This window comes from Miniopterus schreibersii, assembly GCF_964146895.1.
Source record: "Miniopterus schreibersii genome assembly, chromosome: 1".
Taxonomy (NCBI): domain Eukaryota; kingdom Metazoa; phylum Chordata; class Mammalia; order Chiroptera; family Miniopteridae; genus Miniopterus; species Miniopterus schreibersii.
In genome coordinates, this window is record NC_138101.1 from 43,988,980 (window position 1) to 44,004,355 (window position 15,376).

At 47.0% G+C, this 15,376-nt stretch overlaps 1 protein-coding gene across 2 annotated transcripts in view; it reads left to right on the forward strand.

The window, feature by feature from the left end:
* The window catches only part of SEPTIN11 (septin 11), an 82,166-nt gene that overhangs the window by 34,496 nt on the left and 32,294 nt on the right, over nt 1–15,376 (forward strand). For both annotated transcript variants that reach the window (XM_081149058.1, XM_081149057.1), the window contains exon 2: nt 9,364–9,478. In XM_081149058.1, the coding sequence (XP_081005184.1) occupies nt 9,364–9,478 (115 nt within the window). The remainder of the gene's footprint in view (nt 1–9,363; nt 9,479–15,376) is intronic.

Sequence of the window (15,376 nt, forward strand, 5' to 3'; positions counted from 1 at the left end):
ACCCTCCCCCATGGCTGTCTCCTCAGCTCTCCTAGGTGGCCGGCCCAGTGAAGGATTTCTCACCATCTCTGAGATGTAGGGGTGTGAGAGAGCAGCTGTAGCATCTGTTTCTAATCTGATCGTGCCTTTATAAATACTTCTTGCTGTTTGTCACATTGCTTTCCTCCCACCCCGGCGTCTTCTGAGTGCTGTAGAATGTGTGCGAGCCCCTGGAATGCACATGTGGGCCTTGTCTCCCGAGCACGAGACTTTCTGCTGACCAGCACTTTGTAACGCCAGGCTGTTATAGGAGCTGGTCACTGGGACTCCATGGCAGACTGGTCTTTGGAAACTTAAGAAAATGTCTTTCGTGATATGTGGTTGTTCATTCTCAGCATCCAGTTAGATTGAACCTCTCAGTGTTTACACTGACTTTTAGAAAAACATCCTGCCTGTAAGAAAAAAGTGCTCCCACGTTTTACAACGTTTGGGTTGTCACTCTTGGTGTGGCTATTTGCTGAAAGGCTGTTTTCCTAATGACCCCAAACCTCCCCTCCCCCCAGCCTCCCCAGGATGCAGGGTTGTGAGCAGAGCTGGGGCTCTGTTTATTTCAGATACCTGCTTCTGGTTACTCATTTTAAAGTGTTTTTCCTCATTGTTTTGTGAGACATCTGATGGGACAAAGGTGGACAGTTACTGTTTTATGTGAAGGTGGAATGTGGAGAAGACAGACTAAAGACAGAAGGCAGGCGGGAGGGAAGTAAGAGAACTGAAGCCACACTGTGCCTTCAGGCCTTTGGTATCAGGCTTCACTCCATGGCCAATATGAATTCTTTTGGTGGACGGGGCACCCCGGTGCTGAGTGTTGGCCGTGGGTGTCTCTCCACTTGGCCCTGTGCTTAGGGCAAACCAGTCACCGTATCTGCCTTCTTATCTGAGAATGAGGCGGAGGGAAAGTATGATTTCTGGGAAACAAATTCGGGTGAGGCCTGATTTTGAGGGCAGTGTTAGGAAACGAGGAAGACCCAAGTTGTGGGTTTCCGGGCTCAGAAATAGAAATCAGCTGGTAGACTGAATGCACTGGTGTCAGTTAAGAGGGATGAGTGGGAAAGGTTGACCACAAAAAAGGTGTGATGGGCGGTTATTACATCTGGGCACAGAGGAGAAAAGCTAACCTGGGACGGGTGTCTTCAAGAAGCCTTCCCTGCCCAACGTGGAGGACAGTGGAGGCTGTGAGGTGATTCACTAAGCCGTGGGCTTTTCCTTCTGCAAGAGGGCGGAGGCCTGTAAATTTATTCAGATTTTAGCAATATCCATGCCAATTGATATTATTTTAGGGCCTCTCTAACATGTTGAAGTAGATGTTGCCATTTGACATAAGAAAATGGGAAGTAGGACAGATCTGAATTGAGAATGGGGGTAGAATGGGTCCCGCTAGGAGATGTTGGCCTAGAGGTGCCTGGGCCACTGATGCGCAGGAGGGAGGTGGGGTCATGACTGGGGAGTTGTTGGCCTGTGGTTGGTCACTAAAGTCATGGGCAAGGAAGTCATCTAAGAAAAGTATGTCAGATGTTAATTCTTGCAGCAGCCCTGTGAAATAGTGCTGAGAAGTTAAATGACCTACCCTAGGTCACACAGCTAAACAATAGCAGCGTTGCCCCGAGGCCTGGCTTCATGTGTCAGACACTTTCCTCCATACTATCCTGCTTTTCTGCTTACTCTTACACTTTCAACGTGACTTGGTTCTGTTATTAGGAAAACTCATATTTTCCTCATATATTTTATACCTACCTACTTAGCTGCAATAAAAATTTGCAGGCTTACCTCTTTTAAAAATACATATATATTTTTACTCTTTGTGTATTATTGTTATCAGCATTCCCAGATTTTTTAAATCTAATTTTTCTATTAAAAAAGTGTGAGACGTGTGTGTGTTTGTGTGTTTTGGGGGTGTGTGTGTGTAATAATTCAAACACAGAAACGTAACAATTAGAAAGTAAAATTTTCCTATAATCCTACCACCCCCAAAGAAAACCCCTATGTACCACAATATTTTTGCAAGGATCTGGAAAAGCAAAGCTTTTTCCCCCGTTGGCAGTCTTTTGGAGAGAGTTACTTAGAGATGGCACTTGAAATTGGGGCAGCCACTCAGTATTAATCAAGATCTTTTCTGGTGAGTTGGCGGTGTTTTCCAGGGCGGCTCCCTGGGTCTGGCAGCCGGGCCCGATGTCCCTGGCTGTGTGACTTAGGGTTGGCCCCTGGATGCCCCCTCTTCTCAGTCCTCGCTTCCAGCTGGGCTGCACTCAAGTTCTTTCCTCATATGGTTTTCCTCCTAACTGTTCCCCTCTCCTTCCTGGCTCTCTCTGTTCTGCTGCTTGTGTGAGACAGTTTCCTTGGGGGTTTTCTTGGCTCCAGCCTTGGGATTTCATGGTATAGATGTCAAAGCAGAGCAGCAGATGTCCAAGTCATCCCTAAAGAACACGATCCTCATTGGTAATGAGATGCTTCAGACGTTTATAGTATGAAAGCCGCCCCAGCAATGCCTCGCCTTGAAAACATCCCGATGCAGGCTTCATAGCTGTGGTTTGGGTTGATACTTTGCATTCCAGTGTCTTCCCTTTTGCATGGGAACTGAGGGCGTTGCCCATCTTCCCACCAACTTTCCCTCCTTTAAGAGAGACTGTGAAACCAGTTCAGTACTGTGCATTTACAAAACTGACCGATCAGGTATTTGGGTAAAACGTGCTTCTTGGACAGTTTGTGAGGCTAGAATTTCTCCAAATCCTGGGAAGTGGCCAGAAGCCAGTCAAGGATTTCTGAGAGGCAGCATGTTCTTCTCTTTGCCTCTTTTCAACAGGACCTCAAAAAGAGGCACACCCTCAGATGAAGGGATATGACCTCTTCTTTTCTCCAGGCGGGCGTCTTCTTTACGGAGAAAAGACAGAGAGCAAGGGGAGGATGCCCCGTGGTTCCATCTTAGCGCCACTTAAAATTGAACATTCATTTTCTTAAGACTTGGGTCTTCATCACTTCTACCTCCCCGCAGGCATTGCTGGTCAGAAGGACTGTATTTTCATCTGAATGTATAAAACCTGCATATCACCTGTACATAGGAGCTAGCTACTAAATTAATGATGTTTAGCAATGCTGCAGACTAACCTATGTTTTTACATACTCCATAGACGGGTGGATTCGGCCTGTGTAGCATGACCAGTTAGTCACATAAATTCTAAGGCTGCAAGCACCCTGTGGGTGTCTATGGGTGACCATTGGATTAACATCTGTGCCCGCGAGACTGTAAGGAATGCTTTGCTTTCTCACCATCGTCTCCTTAGCATTTAGCACAGTTATCCAGCCCATGTTGCTAGTCAATAAAATATTTGTCGAATGAATGAAAGCATGAGTAAAGATTTACTTTTCTTCTTGAAGACAGATGATTAACTTACACAGATGAGTTATTTCCTGTTTTGTTTTGAGGCTATAAATCCAGCTTTCAAAAATCTTGTGGAAGGCTGCAGATAGAGCTGAAGGAGAAAAAATGTTTTAAAAGCAGGGCATTTATAGAGGGTGGGTTTTTAACTTGTTGAAACCAAGTCATAATTTTTATATAGTTAGACAAGCAAAAATGAAAAGGTCAGGTGGAAGCAGAGAGGTGTGCACACGGATTTTAGGTGTGGAGTTTCCCGGGATAACTGATGGAAACTCCCTTTCAAGGGTCTTTGAGAAACTGAGCGCCTTGGTCTGGCAAGAGAACCTAGACATCCAGGAATTCTTCATCCCGGGCTGGCTTTCCTAAAGCACAAGGACAGGTTTAGATTTATGCGTCTCTGACGCCCAGACTCGAGAAGCCTTAGAATTAGCATTAGAATCAGAGACTCTGCTTAGAGGTCATTCGGTTCAATCTCCTCCTTGGACAGATGAGAAAATGAAAGACCCGGGATTAAGTGACTTGGATCCATGTAATTACCATAAAATGAGGCGTTGGGAAGAACAGGATCCGCACCTCTTGTCAACAAAACCTCCAGCTCTCTCAGTGAATGAGTCACAGAGGTGAGCTCTTAAATTAAAAAATAATTTAAATTTTAAAGGGGGCAAAGATCTTTCTAAACTGCAATAGCCGTCGTTAAAGGGAAGAACTAAGCCTGTTGTTCTCAGCATTCGTTAAAACATACATCACCCTGGTAACATCTTGGGCTTCCACCGCCCGATAGGGATCAGCCGCCTCGATGACCAGACCGCCCCGACCGAGGCCCGCAGCCTCCAAAGTGAAGGATCGGGGCGCGCTGGCGAGCGATGGTGAGTGGAGGCCAGCTGGGCACATCGAGCGGCTGATTCAGGAGGCTCTGGGCTGGATTAAAATAGAAGCAGAAGTGAAGCTGGGGATCCGAGTGGCTTCCAGCCGAGAGCGAGGCAGGCATGGGATTCTGTGGCCCCCCCCTTTGCAAAGGCCTTGCCCCTGCCGGTGAGGGGGTTTCTCCCTGCTGCGGCCCTCCTCCTCGCTCCCGTTTCCTTTCTGGGTACTCTGTTCTCCCCTCTGTGGTTTCTCCTTCTTGGTTCGTCTGAGGGCTCTGCCGATGGGCAGCTGCTCCCGGCAGGCCCAGCAGCCACGGGGGAGCTCCTCCATCTCAGACTCTGAAATGACGCCGTCTCTTCCTCCCACCTGACTTAGGGAAGGGAAGCCCGGGTTTCCCGAGGCCCAGTTGAAGGCTAGGCGCTCTCACACGTGCCATTTCCTTAGCTCCCTCCGCCCTGCCAAGCGCTCCATTTCTACTGATGGAGAAACACATGCGAAAGCAGGATGCAGAGCTGGGATTCAAACCCGTGGCTGCCCGAGTCCCGGCCTCCTGCCACCCTGCTTCTGGTTAAGCGAGGTTTGGAACCGGGGAACACATTTTCAGAGCAGCGCTCGGAAGTAAGCGTGGGCACACATTCTTACATAATTTGTTGTATAACTGTTTCAATAATGAAGTCAACCTGGCATCGTCTGAAATACTCACCAGGTATAAAATTCAGAGTGTACGTTCATAATAAAGTGACCCTTTGGGCATAGATAGCATTTATCTGGAAGGCGTCTGCAAACGGGACTTTTGTAGCCTGGTAGGTTGGGGCGCTCTGCTTTCCTAAATGGTGCCTTCTGATTTTCCCCAGCCGAAAGCTGCCCCCTCCCCCCAGGACCACCCCATAGTTAAAGTCATGGTGTTCGTCACTGTTACCCTTAGTAGCATTACCTTATGTCCTGTCTCTACGGCTACATTGTATCCCCTTTAAAGGCAGGAAGAGTGTTTCTCGGTGAGTAAAAAAATAGCACATTTTGCTCCCTTAGTGCTTTGAGCGATGAGTATTTTTGAATGAACAAATAATCGTATCCAGGTGATGTTCTGAAAAGAGAAAAATGAGATTGTCAAGTTAAAGATTGGTTATTTTATTTTATACCACAGAATTTAGTCACAACCCATTTCAAGGTAGAAGGGGCGTACAGATCTTTTAAGTACAACCCTAGGTAGGTTAGCAAGTAGAGGATTAATCAGCTAAGGCCTTCCTACTGAGCGGCTTCGTGTTGGTCAGAACTAAGCCTGTATTATTGGCTTCATGTGCCGTAGTTGCAAAAATCACCATCTAGTCTCAGCCTTGCCAGGTCCAGTGAAAATATACTTGGAGCTACTTTGCCGATACTATTCTTGACTTCCGCCTCTTATGGTTGCCAAAGAGTGACAATTTTAGAGAATTTTTTTCTTTTCTATTTTAACATATTGGATTTTTATAACACTAAAACCATTGTCTTGTCTGGGGCTACTGGGAACTTAGGTCAGCGATTTTGAACCCATGCGCTGCAAGAATTTTTAAAACATGCAATTTTTAATACCTGACTATGTTGCCAGGGCACTGATCTCTTTCTCCTCAGATTGTCGGGGGGAGGGGGGGGCAGCATTCAACACAATAGCTCTTGGGTGTGAACAAGTCAAAATTATACCAATTTTTTTTTTTGTCAGATTGGCAAAATATATGTTTTTTGTTGTGCTGCAGAATTTTAGTAATAGTTTCTGTGTGCCACGAGACGAGAAAGGTTGGATTTTGCTGGCTTAGATCATCGTGAGATGGCAGTGACGAACGTCACATTCATGTTTCAGCTCCCCGAGCACTAGCTGTGTGACCTCGGGCAAGTTACTAGGCTCCTGTGCGCTGTTTTCTCACCTGTAAGTTGAGACTGGGTAATGATAGTAACTGCCTCATGGAATTGTTTAGGTACGTTATCTAGTCCATTCATGTTTAGGGCTTTTCTGGAACGTTGGAAGTGCCCGTAGCCGTTAGCTGTTACGATGATGTGGGTGGAGCCCCAGACGGCTCCAGCCGCCCCTCATCCCATCACTGGTTTCCTTTCCTTGGTGAGGGGCATGTTCACTGAAATGTCACAATAAAGACAGTGGTGGAGATACAGTTCCAGTGGGATATGTAGACATTGGCTCTTCCAGATGGAGAAAATAGTGTGAGTCAGTCTGATGGGATAAACCTGGGATTGTCCCAGGAAGGTGAGTAAGTCAGCTGACCGGCAGTGTCAGGTGCGCGTTGGGGGCAGTGGGAGACCCAGCAGGAGGGGAGATTTGGGGTTTGCCCATGGAGGTCCTGAGGCGGAGGGCCGGGCGCTTGGGCTTGTGGGCCTTTTTGCTGAGGTCCCTTTGGCAGCAAGGCGCAGAGAGCATGAGAGGGGCTGGGGCCTGGCTGGGCCAGGAGGCCTGTCCTTTGAATTAGCAGGAAGGGAGAAGAGGGTGTGGCATTGAGAGCACTTTAGAGCTGATACCGGGGCTGGGTGGGGCCAAGCACAGGTGAGTGCCACTCACAGAAACGGGGAGCTCTGGTTCCCTACTTAGGAGAGCAGAAATACGATTTCAGCTCCGTGAATGTCAGTCTGAGGTACCGATAGGACAGCCCAAGAGAAGGTCCCCCTTTGATGGAAATTCAGAGCTGGACACAGGCAGAGAGGTGGGCTTCAGAGAGAAAGTTCCTCAATTCCGAGAGTGGTAAAGACAGAAGAGATGAGGTTCTCAGGGCCCATGCCACAGAATCAAGAGACCCCACGGGCTTTGGACAGAAGCGGCTAAGGCATGAAGCAGGAAACATGGGCCCATCAGCCCCGGAGGGCAGGGATCTGATTCAGCTGCTCCTTGTGCGTTAAACGCACCTCTCCTCACATCTCCTGCGAGCCTTCCAGTGTGTCAGCCTGATCGTGGACCAGAGGAGAAACGCCTGTGTCCCTTTTCCCCATCACAGGCCGACAGGCAGCAACTCCCAGGACTCCTTTCATGCTGGGCAGAGAATTAGGCTCAGATTGCGGAGTTTTAAAATGGCATTGTAAGATTTACATATTTTATGTTACAGTGTTAGAAGACAGAGGCTCTGAAGACCTAACTTCAAATTTAAAAGATTTCAGTACCAAACTGTGTTATAACCCTTCATTTTGTGTGCGGTTTTTCAGTGGGTATAAAAATACTCGGTGGACGTGTGGGTGGTTTCTCGTGCTTTGGAAATGGTGAGAATGTGAGATGCTGAGCGTTGGGCTCCGGGATGAGAGCTATAATTACTAACTGATTCTTGACCAGGATTGGCTCATGGGTGGATATCTGAGTCTAAAAACCCAACACCCCAGAATCCAGAGCAATAACCATGCCCCCTCCTGATCCCTGGACATTAAAATTGTGGCAGAGAAGAGAGGGAATGTAGGGTGATGGTTCTTCCTCTCCTTGTCTCCTTGAATGCCGTTTGCTGAGTGAGTGAGTCAGGGACGTGACGGAAATGAAGGCTGGTGTGGCCTCTCCCAGCCTGACACACAACAGCCCCTGTGCAGCTGTGATGGAAAGAATTCTAAATATAACCCAGACTCATTTCAAATCTTCCTCCCCCAGGTCTTGGCCGGATGTGGTACACACCCTAGAAATACCTGCTGTCTGAACCGTTGAGGGGGACCCGAAGAGGAAGGGATGGGTGATAGAGCAGAATTAGGGCCCTGTGGTGTCTGGGGGAGGGCGGGCCGGCTACCAGGCCTGCTGCCCACTGGGGCCTGCTCCGGAAGCTGTTGGTGAGCTGCCCACCGTGCCACCCTGTTCAGGGATAAGTGCCTACCCTTGAGGCTCGTATTCACTGTTGGCAGGTCTCAAGGAAACTATTCATAGACTGAGCATCTGTTCCCTGTCCCATTGACCTCAAGCCTGCAGCTGCCACCATGTATTCAGGCAGTGTGATGGGTTTTAGTCTTTTTCACAGAATCAGGATTTTAGAGCTGGCAAGGGCCGTAGACATTATACTGTTCATAAAGCAGTCCCTTAAAATCACTACGTTCGAGGAGTCCCATTTCTCTGCCTATATCGTGACCATAGCGATTTGGAAATGGAGTCTCAGCCATTGACTAATTCAAAGAAATCGCTCTCATCCTTATCTAACACAAACAGGCATAATGAAAACCATTATTTTATTTTTTTAAAATATTGACTAAGTGACCCTGGGCAGTGCTTTTTCTTTTTTATTAAACTGTGTAAATTTGAGGCTCTTGCTGTTTTTTTACCCAAACGTCAGTATTTTGAATATAAAGTTCATTGGCAACCTGGTAACCAGAACACCAGGAGTCTTGTTTTTAGGAAGGCTTTCAATATCCAGTGTCTGGAATCCCAAACCAGAACCACGGTGGTGTAATTGAAGGACCATCGTTGACCTCTGCTTTCCTGGGAAAGAAAGGTTTCACAGGTCACCTCCAACACCCACGGGATGCCTTCAAAGTCGTGGAGGCCGTCGGCACCATTTAGAAAACAGATTAGGTCACCCAGCTTTTGAAATATATAACTCCTTAGTCCAGCCTCCTTCGGGAAACTGGGAAGGCGGAATGAGGAGCCCTTGCGAGGAGCTGGAGGAGATGCGACCAGTTCATGGGCTGAGCAGTTTTAAACATGTTGCGTTATGGTGGTTACAGAACTTCCACAGTTGTAACAAAGTATGTATCCACTGAGTTTCTGGAAGATTGTTATTTATTTTTTACTCTGGGTTGAAAGTAATTGAAAGTTTTTTTTGACTGTTCAGAGGTATCAAAATGGTTGGAGTTTTTTATGTCTCTTAATACGCACCTGAAATAGCCGCCTCTGGAGGCTCAGTTTCCCCGGGACCCGCGCACGCGTAACAGGAACTGAGGCGCGCTGGGGCGGCCTGCTCCGGGCGCGGTGTGACTTTGTGGAAGCAGCGTGGCTTTGGAATTGTTCGTCCCGTCAGTTGTGTAGGAGCCGAGGAGGGTGTGGGCAGAGGGAAGCCCTTTCTTCCATGCCCTTCTAGAAGAAAGGAAGGGAGAGGGTAACGTCAGGTGGCACAGCTCATGGGTTCTCAAACATTTCCCCTCTGAAATTCCAGAATGAAGAGCTTCGAAACTTGTCCCTCTCTGGCCATGTTGGATTTGACAGTCTTCCTGACCAGCTGGTCAACAAGTCGACCTCTCAAGGGTTCTGTTTCAACATCCTGTGCGTTGGTAAGTGACTCACCTGCTGCCGGGCACGGCGCCTGACCTTCAGCTGGCAGGTGCCTCAGAGGGACTCATTTCAGGGGAATAAGCAGAAGGATATTTTACTCCATTTTTATTTTCATTGTAAAGCAGGACAGTCATACCCACTCTGCCCCACAGTTACAAAGGTGGAGACTTGTATTTGGGTCCATGCTTTGTAAGTTGCGTGGTGTTACTCAAATTATCTTTATTTGTGTCACACAGTCAAGTTAGTGGTCCGTTTAATGTTGTTATTAAAACATTTATTTTCATTTTTGATGGGGTGGTGAGGGGACTTAGACCCTAACGAGACACTAGACAGTAAAAGAAGAAACTGGGGAAAAGAAAAAAAAGGAAAGAACTGAGGCGTGGGTAAGATCACTGAGAAGCCCTTTAAGAATTTACTCCTAGGGTCTGACTGCAGGGCAGCAGTAACCTCCACTGGAGTCTTGTAAGAGATTCTGCCTACAGTCAGTCAGTCTGAAACTACTCTACTTTAACATACTTACAATGTTTAAAATTTTTGCTTTTAGAGCAAAAGACAACTTAAAATTCTGTTTTATATTTAAAATAAACTTTCTGCCTGAATTGTCAAATTAATCTTTTGTCCTTAAGTTGGAATCTAAAATTGACTTTAGCCCTGGCCGGTGTGGTTCAGTGGTGAGAGCGTCGGCCCTCGCTCCGAGGGGTCTCCGGTGTGATTCCTGGTCAAGGGCACATACCTGGGTTGCGGGTTCGATCTCTGGCCCCAGTCGGGGTGTGTGCAGGGGGGTGGGGGCAACCAATTGATGTGACTCTCACACGTGTTTCTCTCTCTCTCCCTCCTCCCTCCCTTTCATTCTCTCTAAAAGTCAATGGAAAAAACATCCTTGGGGGAGGATGAACCAAAGAAATAATAACAATAAAAAGTAAAATTGACCTTCGTTTATTCCTGGTAGACAAATGGCAAAGGCCAAACATACCTGACTTATTTGCACCCTCAGTACGTTTTGTTTGTACCCTTTAAACATTACACAGTAGCCTAGGCCTCTGGCCGTGGCATTTCTCTCCTGCTCTCTAACCGTGTCCCTTTTAAACTAAGAGGAGGAAGGAGGAAAATAGAAATACAAGTCCCCTGTTGGTTTGAAGCAGAAATGTCCCTGACAGATGATGGCCTTTCCTTCGGCCTGTCGCTCCTGGTGAATGACCAGCTAAGCCGCGGCGAGGCGGTGTGGGCTGCGTTGTCCGGTTGCCGTTGTCCCCTGGGCATGTACTCCCGAGACGTCCTCTGAGGTGGACCAAAAGGAATTCTGTGTTTCTCTGTAGCCCAGTGGGCCGTCCTTCACCCAGGCTGGGCAGAATGTACCAGACGCACTTCTCGTGTCCAATGAAATGAAATGGTTTTAGAAAAGGTGTGTGCTCAATGTAAGAGCCACCATTTATAAATACGATATTCATTGTGGGGAGGGGCAGGATATTTTCCGGTTTGAAAGTATTTGAACAGGTTGAATGCAGCCGCTGCGCTGGGCGTTGTTTGGTGGAAAGCCACCGTTGATTTGCACACGGGCCAGCCCGCTCTGGCCTGATGTCTGCAGCCCTGTGTAAGAGGAAGGCTGGAGGAGACAGGACCGGCAGCCAGTTCTCATGCTTTCTTTCCCCTTTCCCTGCATGGAGCCGTTTAAAATTCAGCAGGGGACCTCCTGAATGGCAGCTAGTTCTGAGGAGTGGCGTAAATGAATTGCCTTTTCTCTTATGGTAAATGCTCCTTGCAAAGCCTGCAATTCTTCATTAGCATAGCAATTTGTTGGCAATTTGTTGATTTTTCTATTGAAAAGTGGGCTGAATTGTAGACCAGTTACTATTCTGGCTTCTCTTTTCTGCCTCCCCCAGCCTTGTCTTCAAAATCAGCTTCACAAATACGTGTGAGCTATGTTGCAGCTCCTGCAATAGGGGAACCTTCCCGGGGACTGACCTTGCTGGACGGACCTGGCTTGAGCAGGGGTGTGGTGTGAAGCGGGTGTGCTGGCTCCTTGGCCGACCCCGTGCGTGAAACAGCACAGTGGTCACGCTGGTCAGAGCTCCTCGCCAGCCACGTCCAGGCTGCCTTGCTGGATTTGCGGAGCAGCTGCTGTTGTGACTCACCTGGGTGGGTGATAATACCTATGAGTCTTAGATTTTTATTCCGGTTCCATTCTTACACATGTTTAAAACTAGTTTTTTAAACTAACAAAAATAGTATATCTTTTTTGTTTAAAAAAATAACCCCTCCTTTTCTTCTTTCACCCTCATTCCCATTCCACGGAAATAACACTGTGAAATCCTTCTAGAAACTGTCTGCCTCTTTCTGTACTTGGAAATTATTATTGGAGGCATAAAACTACACCAATTTATTTTTATTAATTATTATTATTGTTACTGTTGTTATTATCATCTTGTAGTTCTCTAGAAGTCCAGTGTGTTTCTCACTGGGCCAGCTTCAAGGCATCCCCAGGGCCACGGTCCTTCCCAGAACCTGTAGGGAGAGTATGTGTCCTTGCTTGTCTGGCTTCTAGAGGCTCCTGCTTTCCTTGGCTCTTGGACCCTTGATCTTCAAAGCCAGCAGCCTTGCATCTCTCTCTCTTACTGGTCTTGTGTTAGGAAATTTTCCGTAGAGAATTGCTAAAATCCTGTTTAAACTCAGCTAAGACTCTTCCTCAGCCTCCAGTCACCAAAAAGGTAATTCACTGAGTTGTGTAGTTGAGTACAGTTGGCTCTCGGGATCCCGAGAGTGTCTCCAGGGCTGTGTCTCTGGTCTTGCCCCTCCTTGCTTCTGCTTGGCTTCGCGCTCAGGCTTTTTCTTCATGGGGGCAGCGTGGCCTCCAGCAGGGCGGCCAGCTTAGCAGCCCCGGAGGAAAGAAGACGCCATTCCTGACAGGTGTCACCGAGGAGTCACGGGATGTCCCTGATGGACCTGAGTCCGGTGCCAGCTCAGGGTGGGAGACAGGGCGAGCCCAGCCCCCAGACACAGGAGGCTCCCTGTGGGTAGGAAGACTGATGAGAACGCGGGTGGGCACGGAGAGGCATGCGCTCCCTCACAGTTGCATAAGCACGTTTTAATTTTGGTTTAGGGAGCATGCTGCTCACATTCTTCTGTGTTTTCTTTTTCTTAATCCACAGGAAGACCTGGCTGTCCTTCCACGCCAGTCATCCAACAGATTCTTTTCCTTAACTCTGGAGCCCTGTGGTTGGCACCAGCATCAGCTCTTTGGAACATGGGGGTGTCGGCGTCAATATCAAGCATACTTATCCTCAGGAGTAGAACACATCAAATCTTTTTACCATAAATATTTTATGGCAAAGTATCTGTATAAGAAAATAACTCTCCTTGCCAATCAATAGTCCATCTATTTTTAAAGGAAGAGTCTATGAAAAAGCATCCTAGCTGATCAAAACATTTTGAGAGCCACCCCGAGGGGCAGGTGTCGTATTCAGCTTCGGAGCATCCATGGTGCTGTCTTTCTTCTCGCCATCCCACTGTCCGCTTGTCGTTTTTTACACAGTATGTGCATGTTCGGTGTTTATAGCATCATTATTTTCGTGTGATAAATATGGAAGGAAATTGAGGATTTTTAAAAAAAGTTCTGAGCCTAGTAAGGAAACTGATGATGTTTATCAAAAAGGTCTTAGAATTGTGATTTTGTTTTGCGGCAAAGACACCACGTAGGTTGCAAATAGAGGAAACGAACCAGGGCAGAGACTAATCCGGCATGAGTTTAGCCTAGTTTTGAAGGCTCTGAATGACATGGCTGTTATTAGCACCCGCCTCCGATGCGCTCCGGAGAGAAATGGAATCAAGAGTGAGAGCGCGTGTTCACTTCGCGGGGAAGGGCATTCTCGATGCCCGTTTGGGCACAGAGCGCCCGGGTTCACAGCTCCCTCGCTCTCCATCTCGCTGACAACACACCGAATCACCCCAAAGCTGCACTTTGGTTTAAATAAAGCCTTTTCTGTCTTGCCCATGCCGTGTTCCTCCAGAGAACCTAAATTAGTCTTCAGCCTTTCTTCACAATTTTACATTTAAGTATCTTTCTCATTCATTTCCCAAAGCGGCTCTAGCTCTGCGAGGGACGTCAGCACTGCTGCAGCTGTGCCGTCCCCCGTGGCACCCCTGCCTGACGACCGGCTCAGTAGCAGGGTCGCAGTAAATTAGGAATACATCTTGAAAATAGGAATTCTTAAAATAACCAAACCATCATTGTCTTGAGGGAGTGACAGAAGAGGAGCAGAAAACAGACCAGTTTAAGGCCGTTTTAGCGAAGGCTGTCGTGTCAACTACACTGTTGCAGGTTACAATCAAATCGTGAACTTTTCTTTTAGCCCATGTTGCTTTTCCAGGAAAGGATATAAAGTGGTTTACAGGGTGAAACGAATGAGTAAGTGAACAAAGATACAATTAGCCCTCCAGAAGAAAGTGGAGTCGGGTAGAGTCAGAGCTCAAAGCCGTCAGGTCAGCCTATGGCAATTAATTCTATCAGGAATACGTTGCCTGTCCGCCCGTGGTCAGAGCATGGAGGAAATCCACTCATTCAACACATGTTAGTCAAGCACATATTCTGTGCCAGATATAAGTTAAAAGTTTAACGGTGACAGATTTTAGTATCTGTAAAGTTAAAACAAAATAGTTGCTCGAGATGAAACACAATTTCACCTGGGAAAAGTTTCTCCCTTGGATTTTCAGAAGAGAGATATGGTAAATGTCCCCACATCCGGGTCTAGGTTCCTGAGTGTCCCCAAGACGGTACAGTCGATCTGTGCAGTGCCAGGTGTCACATGCTGGGCTTTCAAATCCCTCATGCGGGCTGGTGGGATTAGCCAAAGCATGTTTCATCAAAGGCGATGCTCTGTGGAGATCAAACAACACGGCTTAGGTACATAGCTCTCTGATTATCTGGCTCCAACCAAGAATAAGGTTGAGAATATTTAGGGCAGGTGGACAGACCTTCCTGCAGTTACTCGGGTGTCATTCAAGTAGCCGGCCTTGGCAGTCAGAGTAAAAGATGCTGCATCACAGATAAAACTCTTTGATCAGTCTGCAATTCCCTGCTAATTAATAAGACAGTCCTTCTGCTTGTTTGTTTTTTTAATGCCCAACTTAGAGCTTGTGGATGAAATAAGCCCGAGGATAGAAAGGGAGAGGCGGGGCTGCTTTCCACTGTGATGTGGGTGTCATGCTCCACCAGCACTGGCAGGGGCAGGAAAAACAGAAGCCACGGATAGCACTTCAGGAGTAAATCTCTAATTATTCTAACAACTAAGCATTTAAGTAGATGAATTTACAACAGGAAAAAAAAACCCTCCAACAGGAATTTACAACAGGAAAAAACAAAACCAGCAAACTCTGAAAAAAATCTACCAAAGTGGCAAATCTCAGTATAAATGATTATCAGGATCATCTTTCTTTCCAATTAACTTTTAATAAATGCCAGGTACTCTGCTAGGGAGTTTGGAAATGCTTCAAAGTTGGTCTTAGTCATTAATTTTCTCAAAATATTGTGATAGCTGTTTAGTTTGAATTGGAACCTATGCCTAGTAGGCTTTCGGTTGCTCAGAAAGAACAAAAGCGTTCTTGAGGTCCTCAAAAGTATAGAAAATGTCCTTTCAGAGGCTAGAGAGAGGCCTCAAAAATGAATGCACCGAAAAACTCTCCTAGTTCTATAATTACATTTATTCCAAAAGCTGTCATTTCTTACTGAACTGCTTTTGGTGAATCACACTGCTTCTGGAGTAACTGTGTCTAATTACAGCTTTTAAAAGCACAGGGCCTAGAAATGGAAAGTAAAGCACTCCGAAATTTAAAGGAACAGTGGTTTTCCAACCCACTGATTAACCCTGTACTATAAGTAGGGCCTGGAATGCTAATTGTTCATA